General features: G+C 44.0%; 1 protein-coding gene across 1 annotated transcript; it reads left to right on the top strand.

Annotated features, from left to right (window-relative positions):
• Positions 1-215: 215 nt before the first annotated feature.
• On the top strand, positions 216-16,139 carry LOC309445673 (cytochrome P450 3A21-like; the record flags this gene model as incomplete). The annotated part of the gene is made up of 14 exons (XM_082064676.1): positions 216-233; positions 5,400-5,521; positions 8,190-8,283; positions 8,710-8,762; positions 9,868-9,967; positions 10,587-10,700; positions 10,963-11,051; positions 11,600-11,748; positions 12,779-12,906; positions 13,560-13,644; positions 14,006-14,166; positions 14,604-14,830; positions 15,665-15,827; positions 16,029-16,139. The coding sequence occupies 14 exons, from the start codon at positions 216-218 to the stop codon at positions 16,125-16,127; spliced, it is 1,602 nt and encodes a 533-aa protein (XP_081920802.1). The 3' UTR covers positions 16,128-16,139.
• Positions 16,140-16,822: the final 683 nt, after the last annotated feature.

Below are 16,822 nucleotides of genomic sequence, written 5' to 3'. Positions count from 1 at the left end.
GAACCTTCATACATGACAGCCCTGACGCTGACCACTTTTGCACAACTTTGTCTCCTGCAGTCCACCGACAAGCACTAGAGAAAGCAAACCCCTCTGATTTGATGGTGGAAAGGCAAGTGATCTGTGATCTAAAAGCACACTGAGAAAGGATTCTGGTTTACTTTATTACAAATGCTGGAGTCTCGGGATCCTTACAAACTTGTGTCACTACAGCCATGGCGGAGCTGAACCTGGTGAGCTAAAATCAGAGCAGGTCACCCTGTGGAAAGCTGGGGCGGTGGCCGGGACAATGACTGAAGACATGATGTTATTCCTGCATTAGGCACAATTTCATGCAGTTCTTTGCATCTCCAAATCCTTATACTCCGGATGAACAGTTTGATTTGTCACCCTTTAAAAGATTCATCGCCCTGAATGAGTCAAGTGCGCTGACTTCACCGGGCTGGGACATACCGATGCAGAAGTCTGCTTGGGCAATGACACGCACAGACGCTTCTTGGAATGACTTTGCCAAAATTATGGTGCAACACAGCAACACTCGCACACAGCTGCCTCATCAGTGCATCCTCCCTGCAACGAGCAGGAAAGAACATGATCTTACACCTTGCATTGGAAATATCCCTCTCCTAGTTTGCATTTGTCCAGGACTGTTGTTGCTCCCTTGTGGGATGCAACCTTGTCTTTCATTGCATCATAGGTAAGAAGTCACGTGTGGAGCTATTCTAGCAGGATACTTTATTTTTTCTTAACTCATTTTGTAAGGTTAAAGAGAAAGAACCTCAAACAGACGTTTGTATTTGATTGAGCAAAAGAATGTAGCGCACAGATTAGCCGTCCACATATCACACAGCTTTTGTAGCTGTGGTTTCTTAGAATGAAAAGGAATATAAGGATATATTGTAAAGATTATGGAGGAAGATTGGTATGTATCAGGGATATTACTTTAACTGAAAAAAAAAAAATCTGAAAAATGTCCTAGTTTCCGTGTAGTTCCAAAGCTCAGTATATGGAACAAAACATCCAGGGGAATTAATTACTTTTCTGTGGAGGTTTCTTGTGAGCTTTTTAAATCCCAAGGAAATCTATGTGCAGGAGGGCATCAGTCATCTAGATACTGAACTACATAAATATCATTACAGACCCCTCCAAATATATTGATTTTTTATCCAGCAGCAGTGTATCAATATTTTAACCACTGACAACAAAAAGTAGCCTTCATTATGAAGCACTTTCCTGTGGGTAACTGAACCACTGTGTATCAGGGAAAACAAATAGTTTCCTCCCCACATCTTCTGCCTATGCAGAAAATGAACTCCTCACATAGCTCTGGCAGGAGAGCACTGGTAAGAAATGTAAAGTATTGCTCCCCTCTCCCACCAGCAGCTGTCTTACCTAGCCCCATTTTACATTATCTGAGCTTTTTTTTTTCCTTAAACTCCATGATGGGAAGACTCCTGAGCTTTCTAGGCCAGCATTGTGCTCATTTCCAGCCCAGCATTTATTTGTGGCTGGGTTATACCCATTTGTCTCTGTGCCAACATCATAATGTGATTAAATAGCTCTTCTACCTGGCATTTATCTTACAGCAACCACCTTCCAGCCCAGCTATCATTTTGCTAGACTAAACAAACAAAGGTTTTGGGAGACATGTCTCCAAGGGGGCAACAATTGCCACCGTCGCACTGGATGCCCCCTTAATTGGACCCCAGTGAGCTGGTGTGTTCAAGTACTGGGCTGCTCCAAATTGGGCACAGGAATGAGCTGCCATCCCAGAAGATCTTATGAGCAGAGCATATAATAGCATACCCTGAATTACAAAGTCGTGGGGTTTTTTTTTCCTCCGCCTCCTATCTGATTGGTTTATTCTGAGCATCCTTTTTAGTGGCTGTTCAGCCAGTTGACTGTAAATCTGTTCCTGCAAATCTCTTGGCATAAAACTGGCTGATAATATTAGCACCGTTGACTTGAAAAGGAAGCTGGGCACAGTCTGCATTAAAGGCCCTGAGATCTTCCATTGGTTTGTTTAATTAATTCATCCTCTTGAAAAAGAGACCCTTAGTCACAAGCTTATTTTTGTTTATACTTACGTTAAACTAAAAGACTGCACTTATTTCAGCATAAGGTAATTTTGCTCCTAACTGTTCTTCTAGAATATTTTGAATTACTTATCAACACCAAAGCTAAACCAGTTCCACTGCTTGTCAGTGTTTCTCCACTGCAGGAATCTGCCATCTCCCCCACAGAAATTATCTGAGTTCTACATGATTGGTAGCATTTTTTACAATCCACGTCCATAGAGTTTAAAGTATTCCATAATGATACAACTCCCCAGCAATATTTGTATCCCAAGTAGAACTGCAGAGTCTCTACTGCAATGGGTCCAACCCTGGGAATCTAAAACACATTTCCCGAAGTGTCTCAGGAGAATCTCTTTCACGATCATACTCAAAGGTGTGTTAGACCTGAAGATTCAGGCTTACCCAGCCTGGGCGTCCGTATGCCCGTGCAGTCCTTTCCATCACAAACACCAAATATTGCCCACTGTGACTCTTTTTTCCCCAACAGCTCTTTCTATTCTCAGCTGCTCTTTCTTCTCCACACCTGTGCCCAGTCATAATTGCTATTCCACGGCGTTTTTCTTACCCTACATCGTTTGGTTTCACAGCTTGTGGAAGAAATACATGTTCTTCTATTTTACTGCCTAGACCTCAGGCACTATTATACAAGAAATCCCCCCTGCTCCACATACCTTGTTCACAACCTGGATTAGGAGCACTCCTTTCATTACACTGCAAACAACAACACTGTGTTATTTTGCTTTTCTGAAAGCCAGTAATCCATTAATCTGAGCTACTTAAGGGCATTAAAAATGGAAAAGCAGCTCAAGCCTCTTCTGAATTTGCTGCAAACTTTGGCTTTTTAAACCTCTCAGCCTGTGGCTGTTCTGGAAGCACAGTGGCAACGTGAGAATTACCATACGGTACAGCAGCCTAAATGATGAGGGTGAGCGTTGCATACCCACCATGCACTGCACATTGTGTGTGACGTTGTCACCCATGAATGACACTTGTTGTGTCACTAGCAGGCTGTTCCCATGGGTGTAATTGCACCTTCTCATGTCCCTGAGCAGTGTGTCTCTGCCAGCAGACACCTGGGGTGATGTGCTCACCAAAACCTGTGATGGGATGCAGTGCACTTCAAAACGTCCACGAGAAGCAGAGCGTGGGCCTAAAAGCCCATGGTGGTCAGGAGTAAGATGTGTCTAAAGGACTTAAGTAGGGTGAAGGGACAACTGTGATGTGCCAGTGCAGCTGTATCCAGAGACCTTGGCTTGGAAGGGAAGGTGTAGACCGGTCATGCAGTTCTCCCCCTTCTCACCATTTCTGTAAGGTGGGCTTCAGTCTTGGCTGAAAATGATGCCCAACAGCTGATGTTTCTCCTCCCTCCCAGAGATGGAGGGCAGGAAGAGAAGGCTTCCCCAGGCTCCCCAATCTGAAGGTGCCCAAGCTGCTTCTCAAACATGGCCTCCTGGTGGTTTGTAGTTTAGGGGACACCACAGCCCAGAGCTGGAGGTTTACAGTTTTAATACAGGGTGCATTAGGGCACAAACCCAATTCTGAGCTGGACTTCTGTGACCTGAAAAAAATCAATCATTTGTTCCTGCGTCATTGACTTTCCTCTGGCACAGAATGTTTATCTATCCTCTTTCTCAAAGGGATGGTGGGTTTCTGTTTGTTTGAAATCAACAGGCACAGTCCATTTGGCAGAGATCATAAGACTTCAATGCAAAACCAGCAACAAGATTTTGCACCTATTTTTTTTTACAAGTTTTTCAAGAGACTATTTTTACCCTTCGAAATGACCGAAACAGGACAAGGATTGAGGCCTATTTTTACTGAGGATGGAGGCTCCCTACAGCAAACTTATTTCTTGAATAAACTCTATTGACTTGTATTACCCAACATGGTGAGTCAGTGAGATTTGGTGCCCAGTGAGCTCAGAATTCAAGGCTATGTCAAAATGTGCAAAGGGGAAAAACAACCACTGCTGTGACAGTTTCCTGAATGGGAAAGCACCTATTTAATTCCATGTTCTTTAAACATCTCTGAATCAAGCAAGGTAGGACCGGATGCAGACTTGTATAATAACTACATCGTGAACATGCCCGTTCATGTCAAACTAAAGTAGACTGTGTTTATTACAAAATAATCTACAACTGGGTTGTCTCTGAAGGTCAGAGCAAAGGCCAGGCAAAGACGAAAGGAGATACAAATGCTGCTGAGATAGCTGAATGATGACTCTCAGAACATGGCTCGTATCACCATGTGGACTATGTCCACTTATCAGTCAAACAGCATCAATCACAGCAACATCCTTGAAGACACAAGGCACTGGATGTGCTATAGATTTGTAACACCCAGTTATTTGTACCCAGTGCAGTCCGTAAACTTCCTTTTGAAAACAGCACCTCTGTCGGTAGGAAGGGAATCGCTCATTTTTAAATGCTGAACAAAGCCCTAAATATACTGTAGCACACATCTGTGCAAACCATAAAGCCTCTTGCCTTAACATTATGGCCACTAACAAACACCATCCAAACTTTTCTCCACCATCACACTCTTCTCTTAGCACGCCCATACCTTTTCTGCACCATCCTTACAGGAGAACCATTACCAAATCTGAGCTTTCCCCCTGCTTTTGTCTTTTTGCCAGCTGCTGGGGAAGGGTGGACGCTGTTTCTTTTTATTCATTAGTCATGAGCTAGTGTTTTGGAAATGTGGTACTTTAACTGCTTACTGTTGTGGAATGACGATATTTCTTTTATGAAACACCCGGTCACAAGCCAGCGAACAAGGTGGACTTGTATAAAGTCTGTATAGGGGACAGATTCCTGCCTTTGTTAGCAGCTGCTTCTGACCCACCCCAGGCAGCGCTTGCTCTTCACAGCACACACACAAAGAAAATCTTAAACTCTTCCAGAGTTAATTCAGCTGCCAGAAGAGATCTTGTCATACAATATACGAATAACCTTTTCACTTCTCTTTTCCTTTTGCAAACCAACTCTGACACTTGCTTTGGGATTTACCTTTTCATTGTACCTTGGTTTTATTTATTTTGGTGTAGGAGCCCAGGAGCATTACTCAGTACAAAACCAGTTATTACTTACTATTACAACAGAGAAACTCGCCAAAATGCCTGGCAATGTATGTATTACATGTTTTGAACCTTAGACAGTTCAGCCAAGCATTTATCTATCATATGAATCACGTTTTTCAGATTAGCATGTTTTGTTACCTTTGCCTTCGACTCCTCCTCTTTCACGACAGAAGGACAGCCCCTAAATCATACGATTGCACACATAAGAACTGCACATTTCAAAACGCTCTTATTTCCCACAGACCCGGGACAAACACAACAAGGCAGAACTCAAAGCCAACCAGAGAAGGATCCAAATGGACCTTCCCTTCTTCTCTACAGAGACATGGGCCATTTTACTTATTTTCATAGCCCTCCTGTTCGTGTGAGTAAAATATTCTTTATTGGTCCTTTGCTTATGCTGTTTTCTTGTTCTTACCATTCTTTATTTTCATGCAGCTAGTCTGCTGAAGAGCAAACAGGTAGGTGTGATTTCTGGATTTCCAGCCTCTAATAAGGCTCTGGGAAGTAGCTGAGAAGTTTAAAGACCTTACAGACACATGATGTTTCTCCAAGGTTTGGAGTGTTGCCATGCACTGTTATGATCTTGCTGCTAAGCATCAAGGCAATAATCAAATAGTAATGGTGCCAAGCATTTGTTACTAGCAGGGTGCTGGCTTCAGCGAGGATCGCAATCTGCCAGGTGATTATCCACAAAAATACAGTCTAAGGAAGGCTGTGCCCTATGGAGGGGAGCAGGCAGTAAGTGACCCCACTGCACGACCCACAAAGGTGGAGAGCAGCAGAAAGACACCAGAAAAAGAGCATTCCTAGGATCAGTTCTTATTCTGACTCCTTCTGCAGTGCCCAGGTAAGATGCTCCATGCACGGGCATCTGGACCAGGGGACAGCATCCCATGGCCGTCCCCACAGCTCACCCTTGCTTGGGGAAGCAATGAAGCCCAGAGCAAGGTCAGCTCTCTGCTCCTGGTTTTTCAGACAAAGTCCATCAAGCAGAAGTGTATCCTACTGCTTCCAAGGAGCCATGCTAGTGAGAAAACACTTTTGTCTGCTTTGCTGATGCTCTTCGGCACTGCAGCATAGCAGGGCTGGCTGGAAAGCCCCTTCTGCTGGGACGTGCAGCATCTCCACCAGCAGCCCCATCCAACAAGGCTGGACTGACAAATTTTGTAGCGTTGACAAGCCCTTAGGCAGAGACAGCATGTTACTAGCCATAAACCTTAATGATTAATGCGGTGTGCATGAGCACAATCCATTTGTCTGCTCTGGTGATGCTCCAAGCACCGCGGTTCAGTAAACTCAAACTTTTAGCCTGTGTGGTGTTGTTTGTTTTTAACTGTTTCCTTTAATTTGGACTACTCTAAAGCCTGTTTGGGGCAGATACTTCCAAAAAAACCCCAAACCCCATCCTCATTATTGACCTAAGCACCTGTACTTCAATAACTCCTTGGCCATCTAAAGTTGCTGGTTACCACATTCCCACCTTCTGCAACCACTTGCAATTTTTTTGTGGCAAAAGAGACTAAGCCCAGATCTTTGTGCTCTGATATCTGAGCTGAAATAGAAATTTCTCTGCCTATTAGCACAGGCAGGTTGTTCAGATGCTTCTTGCCCATCTGGGGCAATGCTGCTCCAGTTTACACATGAAGGAATATCAGGCATTTCTGGTTCACATCCATGGTGAGAATACGTAATGATTATTGTCTGGCTTTCTGCTGAATGGCTCTGTTCAGCCTGCAGAAAACTTTGTCATGTTTTGGTTGTAAGAGCATCAGACTCCGCTTTTCTGGCCATGTATTCAAATGGATTAAGCCTAGCCTACCTTCCTATAGCGTTTCTGGGCTCTGTAACCAGCCCAGCCTGGCATCTCCTGGTCCTCCTGCAGCCCCAGCTGCCCATAAACATTACAAATGAGAATCCACAAACATTTTATACCTAGTACTTAATTATCTTTCGACAGAAAAGGTTAAACATTGACAAACTGAGTTCTGCGAAACCTTTCTGCACCTGCAAACAACTAATTCCCTGGGTTTTTCGCCTGCTGTGTTTGGACTATAAAATGAGATCCACTTTTGTGGTCTGACAGAACCTGCGCTGGGGCGAATTGGTCTCATTTGGGGTTCCCCAGATCTAGAAACATCTTACTAATTGCAAGGGAACTCCCCACTAAGTCTCAGCCTAGACTCTGGCTTTTCAGGCCAGCATTCCCAAGACACTGGCTGAGAAGCTGCTGCTACATAGCCCAAAGAGGATCTCTAACATCCCTCTGCCAAATGTTTGCAGCTTTACATCCCTTCCGCAATGAACTGGTCACTTGGGAAGCTGCAGCTACTAACCAAAAACCAATATTTTGAGGAGCTCTTTCAACACAGCCAAAGATGAGCTTCAAAGGGCTGCAGCCCAGGCCCTTGTCGAGAAACAGAAGGCCCCTGAGGTAGAAGTAATAACTTTAGAGCTGCCAAAAAGGGTGCTTCAGAGGAAAGAAATCTGCAAAGCTGTCAATAAAATCTAAAGAGAAAACCATCAAGACAAGACTTCCTAACACACCGCTGAGCTAACGCCAGGGTAAGGGGAGGGAGCACAATACATGAAATTAAAGTGCAGCTTGACAAAAGCCCTATTTGGGACATCACTTCTGGCACTGCTTTGATTTCTCTTCAGTAAAAACATGTAAGCTTGGTGTTCCTCCTTCCAGCTCCCTTTTCTGTCTCTCCTGTGGTTGGCAGCAAGCTCTTCTGACTTCTAGTAGAGGCTTTAATGTCCTGTACCCACCGGAGCACCAATGCCTTTAGGTGACAGCTGCTTTGACGTCCAGGTGATCTCTCTGAAGCTCTGTGTGGCAGCACTGAACCTTGCCATGTTTATTAAATATATTTATAGGGCAATTTTCTTTTGGATCACGTTTTCCAAACTCCCAGACCAACATGCTCTACTACTTAGAGCCAAAGGGATGTTGCAGCAGTGTCTGGGTTTAGGAGAGCTCACAGTCCCAATGACATGGTGATGTAGCACTTGTCTTTTCTGTCCCACAGATATGGGACCTGGCCATTTGGTTTTTTCAAGAAGCTGGGTATTCCTGGACCAAGGCCTCTGCCTTTCGTTGGGACAACCCTGGAATATCGCAAAGTAAGTGACTGAAGCTTTCCTGGCCCCGGAATTATCAGCCTTTGCTCATACAGTTACAGCTAAATAAATACATGGTGACGATAAGTTATCTCCAAATGCCAAGCTCTGCTCTAACACACAGGTTGTGCAAAGGCCAGCGCAGAATAAGGGCTCAGTGACACAGTCACTGGGGCTCTGCCTTTACAGCATCACCCAACCAGCACTTATGGGTGGCTGTTTTACCACTGCCCTTTGCCAGGGTCCTGGTAAACAGCTCTTTCACAACGCATTATACTTTCATGCTGTCCTTCATCATGTTTTTGGAGAGTAGAACTCAGAAGGCAGCTCTAAACATGAGCTGACAGGTGCTCTTCCCAAGCCACCATCTCCAACTTCATCCCCTCCGCTGCATCCTCTCAGAGTTCATTTTTAAATTGCTTTCCACAGGGTGTATTCGAATTTGATGCTGAGTGCTACCGGAAATACGGGAAAATCTGGGGGTAAGTATGAATCACTGACCTCTTCTTAAGGTAAAAACAGCATCCATACAAAGGGGAGAAAAGAAGTCATTAGGAAAGGTCCCTTTTCTCTACCTGCAGCCCTGATGGTACCAGCACTATTAGTACAATTATGATAGGGGGCTTGTGTTAAAGCCTGATGATTGCAGGGCTGTGCAGCTGTTGTGCTATATGGAAATCGCTCTGACCTATGCTATGAAAGCCATTTAGCCATTTTAAAGCTGAGAACAAAAGGCCCTCACCCACTCCTAACAAAATCAGCAGCAAAGCTACTGTTTACTTAAGGAAGGACCTGGAACTGGGAGTTCGAGTTCTTCTGGTTTACCAACATGACTCCCAACACCAAGTGAAGGAGCAGATCCAAAGCCTGAGACTTCCTTGTGCTGCTGGTCGAGCCAGTGCAGCTATCGCTGCTCTGCTCCGGACATCTCCCATGGCTTTTATTGCTGCTGTTATAACTTGGGCTACAAACTTGTGCATATCCTCTATAACATATCCATCAGTCCCTATAGCAACTTCAAAAAAACGGAGTCTGGAAAAGATCTCTTTACACAAATGGGGAAAGCATGTAAATCTGCTTCATCTGCATCTGTTCCAGGAAAGTGTTCAGAATTGACAGCTTAAAAAGACAAAAACAGGGATCAAGTTTCATCTCCAAGGATATTTCAGTGCTGTCAGCCCAAGTCTCCAGACACGCAACTCAAGAGCATGAAGGGGGTCAAACAAGTTTCCTTCTAATACTGTAATGTGTTTAAGTGCCTGGAAAAACACGGAGAGTCAGCGGAGAAAGTGAAGACACTTGCTTCATTTAATATCTGGTCCTATGAGGGACTGAGCCCTGTTCATTTCCCAGTGAATTTGGAAGGTGTTTAGCCCGCTTTATCATTTACAAAACCAGATGGAAGAAGGCCTGAGAGTACTTTTCCATCTCTAATTTCTACATTTCTGTACTTAGGCATCTGCAGAACAGCCAGGCTGGTGATGGAGGAGCATTGGTTTAATGTATTTTGTTTCTTGGGCATCAGCCAAGCCTTGCGTTTCAGCTACCTGGGGTTGTTTATTTGTGTCCTTTTCTCCCTCCCACCAGGATTTATGATGGCAGGCAACCCGTGTTGGCTGTCACAGACACCCAGATCATTAAAAGTGTGCTGGTTAAAGAGTGTTACTCCACCTTTACCAACCGGAGGGTAAGAGCAGAAGCATCATGATGTACCACAGAGTCCAAAAAACAAAGTACAGGAGGACACAAGCATGTAGCAGTGTTTCCCACCGGGGATGAGTGACTACACTAGAGGGACTTCTGTAAATGGCCACTGTATGTCACTGCTCCCCTGCCTTACAGCCTGGGGACTGCGTACCCAGCCTGACAGCAGAAGATATTTGCCTGCATATCAGACAAATTCTGCTCTCACACCTATATATACATATCTAGGAATAAATTTAAGAATCTATGTGAGCACACAGGAATTGGTAAGGGTCCAGCTGGCCCATGTGCCACCCTGCAGCTTCCAGCTTGGGTGCAGAGGCTGGGTGACACCGTTGGGTGTGGGTGCACACGTACACCTGGGTGTGGGACTTGTTGGGTTACTTGTTATGGATATGGAAGCGGCATCTCACAGTTGATTTTTACTGCAGGAAAGGGGGTTATTTATGTACGTGTGTCCTGAGAGAGTCTAAGGTCATAGCCTGCTACCAGTGGTAATGACCCTGAAACAGTCTGGGCAGGGGCTTGCATGCTGCATTCCCACCCTTGCAAGGAAAACGCTGTCTTTCCTGGGGTTAACACCTTGTCTTTTTCCCCTTCAGTCTCTAGATCTAGCAGGGTTGCTGAAAAACGCTGTCTCGATAGCTGAAGATGAACAGTGGAAGAGGCTTCGTACTGTGCTCTCGCCAACTTTCACCAGTGGGAAACTAAAGGAGGTAAAACTCAGAGGAGCAGGTACAAACTGAATTAGAAAGTCATTAGACAGTATTTCCAGGCTGAGATGGTCACAGAGCCTGGCAACTGAGCTGGCCTGTTTAATCTATGCCTAACTTAAAGTTTTTTAAAAAAGGCTTAAAATAAAATCTTAGCAGAAAGATCTTATTTGTAACTATTCATGAAACTCCCTACAGTTTTGTAAGTCTGTCTTAAAGAGGTATAATGTACTATACTTAAGTGAGCATCTCTGGTTTGTTACAGATGTTCCCTATAATGAAGCACTATGGGGAATCTTTGGTGAAAAATGTTCATAAGCGAGTGGAAAAGGACAACACTCTAGCTGTAAAGGAGTAAGTAGCTGGTAGGAGCAGCAGGCTAAGCAGCAAACCTTGTTAGCAAGTGCTGCGGTTCATTCATTACTGGCAATGCAGATCACTCACCGAGTAAACCAGACCTCTGAAACGAGGGATAGCTGAGAGCCCGGCTCATCCATCGCTTGCCCCATTGCTGGGTGGAGTCGGGGGGAGGCTGTGCTGGGTTGAGCAAGGCTATTTTTGCGGTGTGTTTGAAGCAGGATGCTTCCCAAGAAACTAAAATGCTGGAGAGCTTCATGCTGTCCTTGCACTAACCTGCTCATGTAGCTACATGCTGTTTTAAAATCTCAGAAAAGCTGTCCGATTTCAAAACCCATGCAGGTTTGAAACCAAAGCTCTCTAAAAAAATCTCTCCCTTTCACTATAAGTGCTTTTCAGTTACTGTATATCCAATTTCCTTTTCAAAATCAGGGCAGGAGGTCTTATGAGAATTTATATTTGAATGTCACATAGGTATTAAGAAAAAAATATATTCACTTGGTCCAAATATTTCACCACAGTCTCACTTTTCCATCTTTTCTCAGCATCTTTGGAGCCTACAGCATGGATGTTGTCACCAGCACTTCGTTCGGTGTGAACACGGACTCCGTGAACAACCCCAATGACCCCTTTGTCAGAGAGATGCAGAATTTTGTGAAGTTTGACTTCTTTAATCCACTCTTCATCTTCATATGTAAATGACATTTTTTGTTGAACATTTCATTCAGGTGTCAGGGTACAACTGAAGGGTGACTTCAGCAAGTATATCAGACTGGTGCATCCTGTACATTAACAGTATCGCTTAAATAACTTCACTAGCTAGAATGGAAGTCCTAATGGGTCGTGTCTCATCATTTCCTCATAGTCAGCTTCATGCTAAAACTCTTCAAATGAGGTGGGTAAAACTTCTTCCACTTTTGGCATTCACAATGCAAGAACCACATGAACAGCCCGGCCAATATCCAAATAAATGCTGGAAAATGATTTGAGGTTGAAAAGCAAGTTCAGCTGTGAGGCTTGAGGAGAGTGGTGCTATCTGAAATGCATTTTCTGGAAGAGAATGCTTAGCAGGGACTGTAATTACATGCCATTTCCTAGCAGTACAATAGCTTACAGTGATGATGATGGAGTTGGACCCTAAATCACTTGCAACCTTAAATCAAGATTAGATATCTTGCTAAAACATGGGGAAAGTTGTGATCTTTGCACAGAGGAGGTTCTGGTGCAGTAGCTTTTAGGAATCTATATACAAGCTCAAGATCCTTTCTCTATGATGAAATGTTCTGAAAGAGACTTGAAAACATTTGCATGAGCACAACATGGCAGCGAATGGTTCAGGCAGGAAAAAAGAATTCAGAAGTTGTAATATTTCTCTTCTGAGCCCCATTGCTGCCATAGTGCTGCACAATACACAGAAGTAACCTGTCCCTAGAAAGCAGTGTCTTCAAAAAGAGGGTGGCATCTGCTTTGGTTATCTCAAAGCAAAGATTATACCCAGCTCAGTTATGCCCAGAGGAACCTGGGAGAGGGTTGTGTCAAGACAAACTATCATAAGAAATAGAAAGAGTAAAAAATGCAAAGCTCAAGCTTTGCTAAGATAAAGAAATCAAGAGAGGAAATAATTTCTCAGCAGCCTAATTACTTCCTCAGTAACATCCATAGCTATCTTATATGAGGTGGAGTTTGTTTACAGTGTGCGATTTTATTCTCAATTTGTTTTTCAGTTGCATTTCCATTCCTCATTCCTGTTTTGGACAAGATGAATGTAAACGTCTTCCCCAAAGATAGTGTAGATTTCTTTGCAAGATCCATCTCCAAAATTAAGAAGGATCGTGAAAAGCATGCTCACAAGGTAAGCAAGCATGTATCTGCTAGCTACTATGGCAGAAAATACACTTAAATGAAACAATTAAGGTGGTGGTATCAAAGATCAAACCAAGGCACAAAGACACAAACCCCTGAATCTACTTAAGCGTAAACACTTGGTTTCAATAGTGTCAGAAAAGCCTCACCTGACGGGTCCTAGCAAGTGGCCTTTGTACATCCATGATCTGAAGCTGAATCCAGATGAAGACTCGGCAGAACTGCATTAAGCTTGGGTTTGCAAAACTTGTAGTAAGTCAAAGAGACTCCCTGAAGAAGATTAGGCAGAGGATAAGAGCTGAGTAAGCAGCACAAGGGCAGCAATATCACCTTTCATGGCTGTGCCTTCCCCTCTCACTTTTCAAAAATTGAAGCTACTTCATGGCAAAATTCTCCCTTTTAGAGTTCAGATCCCTTTCCTGAAATTCATTCAAGACACTGCTCTCACACCCAGTGGCTTCAGGACAAAGATAGAGAAGTTTCCAAAATAATATGAAAGCGTCATATTTTACAACAAGAATGTCATGTGTATTTTGGGGACTCTCTCAGTTTAAAAATTGTGCTCAGGCTACGAAATTTGTTTATCTGAGCTCCCCCTTGAGCGACCTATCACCAAAGAAACTTTCCTGCTTTTCATCTCAGGGCAGATTAGATTTTCTGCAGCTGATGATCGAATCCCAGAACTCAACCAGTCACTCCAGCAACAAAGAAAATCACTCAAATAAAGGTAACAACAACCAGATATTCACTACAGGAAGAAGGGCTTTGAAAGCGAGGGGAAGATGGGGAGATCTTTCCTAGAGAAAGGCTCAATGGGGTCACCACCCCAGCACCAGGACCAAGGGGAATCCCCCAGGTCCTTCGCCAGGGTGTAGGACTGCTGCATCAGTCATTTACACCCAGGAAATCATCTGCCTCCTCTATCAAATGGCTTTTCCCAGACAGGTAGAGTGGCTATGAATGTGTTATCAGAAAATAACCACAACAAACCTGCCTCAACCCCACTCATGGCTACCAACCAGTTCCTTGCTGGAGACCATCAGCCAACACCAGTTTTGCTCATCTCCTCTTGTCCTGTCTCCTCACAGCCCTGACTGACACAGAGATCCTGGCACAAGCAATCATCTTTATTTTTGCTGGCTACGAGCCCACCGGCAACACACTCTGTTACCTGGCATATGAACTTGCCCTGCATCCTGATGTGCAGCAAAAACTGCTGGAGGAAATCGACACTGTTCTACCCAACAAGGTAAGGGGACCTTGAGTGATGGTGAAGACCTTCTGACCTTGTTGTCCTCCTTGTTCAGTCAAGACAATGAGAAATCTTTAGCTCCTAAACACCCTCATCCTGTGATGTTCCAGCATCTCCAAGACACACGCACTCAGAAACAACTCAGCCCTGTAGTGATTTTGGCAGTTGAAACCTTCCAGGCCACTCCACTGCACAAACCTATTTGCCACACTCTGCACCCACGCACAAGTGGATGTGGATTCCCAGGCATTTCCACCACTCAGGGATGGAAAATGAAACCAATGATTCAATTTCTACCTTGCATTTTCGTTCTTCAGCAAGTCTGAGTCATAGTTGGGGCAGCAGGGGCTGGGGACGCTCTGGCCTCAGCAGTCATTTTGGGACAATCTGGTCCTCATGCCAACATACCTGGTCACCTTTCTCTTGTCCTACAGGCTCCTCTCACATATGAAGCATTGATGCAAATGGATTATCTTGACATGGCAGTGAATGAAACCCTTCGGCTCTTCCCCCTTGGAGGACGGATTGAGAGAACCTGCAAGAAAGATGTAGAAATAAATGGGGTGACCATTCCCAAAGGAACTGTTGTTATGATTCCAGCCTCTGTGCTGCACCTTGACCCCGAGTACTTTGCAGAACCAGAGGAGTTCAGACCAGAAAGGTACAAACAGCATAATGAAAGGGAAGAATCATCATGCTTCTTTTCCCTCAAATACTAATTAAGTATTAATCTCTGATTAGCTTCCTAATGGTATTCTTCCTATCTTTTTTCAAACAATACCAATGAGAAACTGCAGGCTCATGAGAACATCATTTTAGGAAAAAAATGAGCTTTGAACTTAAAATGGGGTTTCAAATAACATAATCCTAGTGGGAGAATAACATTGATACCTCCCAACGTCTTGTACACAGTTTTGAGGCTTGCTTACAAGAGTTGGTAGGTGGTGAGGTTTTTTTGTAACTGCTATCCACCTTTCTGTATAATCTTAATCGCTGAACCTGTTTTCTTCAGGCTTTACTACAAAATATAGTAGGGTTGATCCTTCCAGAGTTGCCTTCCCTCTTTGTTTTCAAGGAAGAGACAACCTCTCCCTAGTTGGTTATTTTAAAAATTGGTATCTACCTCTCATTCCCAGCAAGACTGAAGCCATAGGCTGCTCCTAACCAAGACAACTCCTGCTTTTCCTCTCACTAAATGCAACAGATAGAAAAATATGAGTAATTTCAGGAGAGCACGTAGATTCTCCCATTGCTCCTGACTTCTGTGCTGGATGGACAGAATTAAACTCAAATGCTGAAGTGGGGTCCCACCCAATCCTAGATAAGGGCCCTGACACAGCACCCAATTGCTGGGGCGTGCAGAGATACCTTAGCAAAAGAACAAACAGGTCTCTGCAGGGCACCAGCAATAGATATCTGGATAAGTAATACAGATATGTAGCTTTCTGGGTTTGGGCTGCCTTAATTTCTATTCCCCAACCATGTCATTATCCAGGTTCAGTAAGGAAAACAAAGACACCATAGACCCGTATGCATACCTGCCCTTCGGAGCTGGTCCCAGGAACTGCCTTGGGATGCGGTTTGCTCTCCTGACTCTGAAAGTTGGCATCGTTGCCCTATTGCAACATTTCACCTTCCAGACCTGCAAAGAAACTCAGGTGAGGAGCTCGTTATGTTTTGAAACTCACACATGAAGACCCAGGTGCCAGTTTTCTCATGGTGGGTGCCAATACCAGCTACTTTGCGCCTTCAGGCACTGCAGATCAAGTTGTGTCCAAACCGCGGCCAAATTTCTTTCCTTTAACCTATACTTGGAGATGGACAAATTAAATAAGTAGATTTTCCTCTTATATTTGCAGATCCCTCTCAAGCTGAATTCAAGGGGACTATTAAAACCAGAAAAGCCAATTGTTCTGAAGATTGTCCCCCGGACCAATACTGGGCGCGCAGAGGCGTAAAACCCAACCGCGGCTGCAACAGTTCTCTGGTGTCTAACGAGTGCTATGCTAACAAAGAGATTGCACATCATGGGAAATCTCTCCCACATACACAGACACAGATGATCTGCTCTAGTTAATCCTGGAAGCTATTACTACATATTTACTAATAAACATAGCTGTCAGAAATGTAATGTGAATCACTGGGCAGTGACAATATACAGCCCACTTAATTTTGATTGCAGAAAACGAGAAATAAATCCAAATGAGAAGCTGATCATCCACTTCTAAGGGGACTTCTCCATCTGGAGAGAAGGAATTACTGTCACATCCGAGAGAAACAACGTGAGATGGAAATTCAAATAGCCAGACCTTGCTGGGCAGGGATGGGTGACGTTCTTTTTTGTGTATGCTTGAAATTTCAGGTGTTATAATTGAGCAACTGGTGTGAGACTATATCCTAGTTACCAAACCTCTCTCGTGCCATGTGTTAATTAAACTAAAGTGTGTACAAATACTGTCATTAAAAATGTTAGAGAGCTGCTCTGTGTTGTGTATAGCGGCTGATCACTTCCTATTTAAAAACCGTATTCAGCCTCAACCCTTGAAATTATCCATGTACATTGCTTTCCACTTAATTTAATGAATCTGATCCTTCATTTAATGCGATCAAACCCTCCCATTTGTACAGTATTTTACAAACACTATAACTCCCA

This window comes from Streptopelia decaocto (genome assembly GCF_964273445.1).
Source record: "Streptopelia decaocto genome assembly, chromosome: 13".
Classification (NCBI taxonomy): Eukaryota; Metazoa; Chordata; class Aves; order Columbiformes; family Columbidae; genus Streptopelia; species Streptopelia decaocto.
This window is presented reverse-complemented; position numbering and strand designations above follow the sequence as displayed.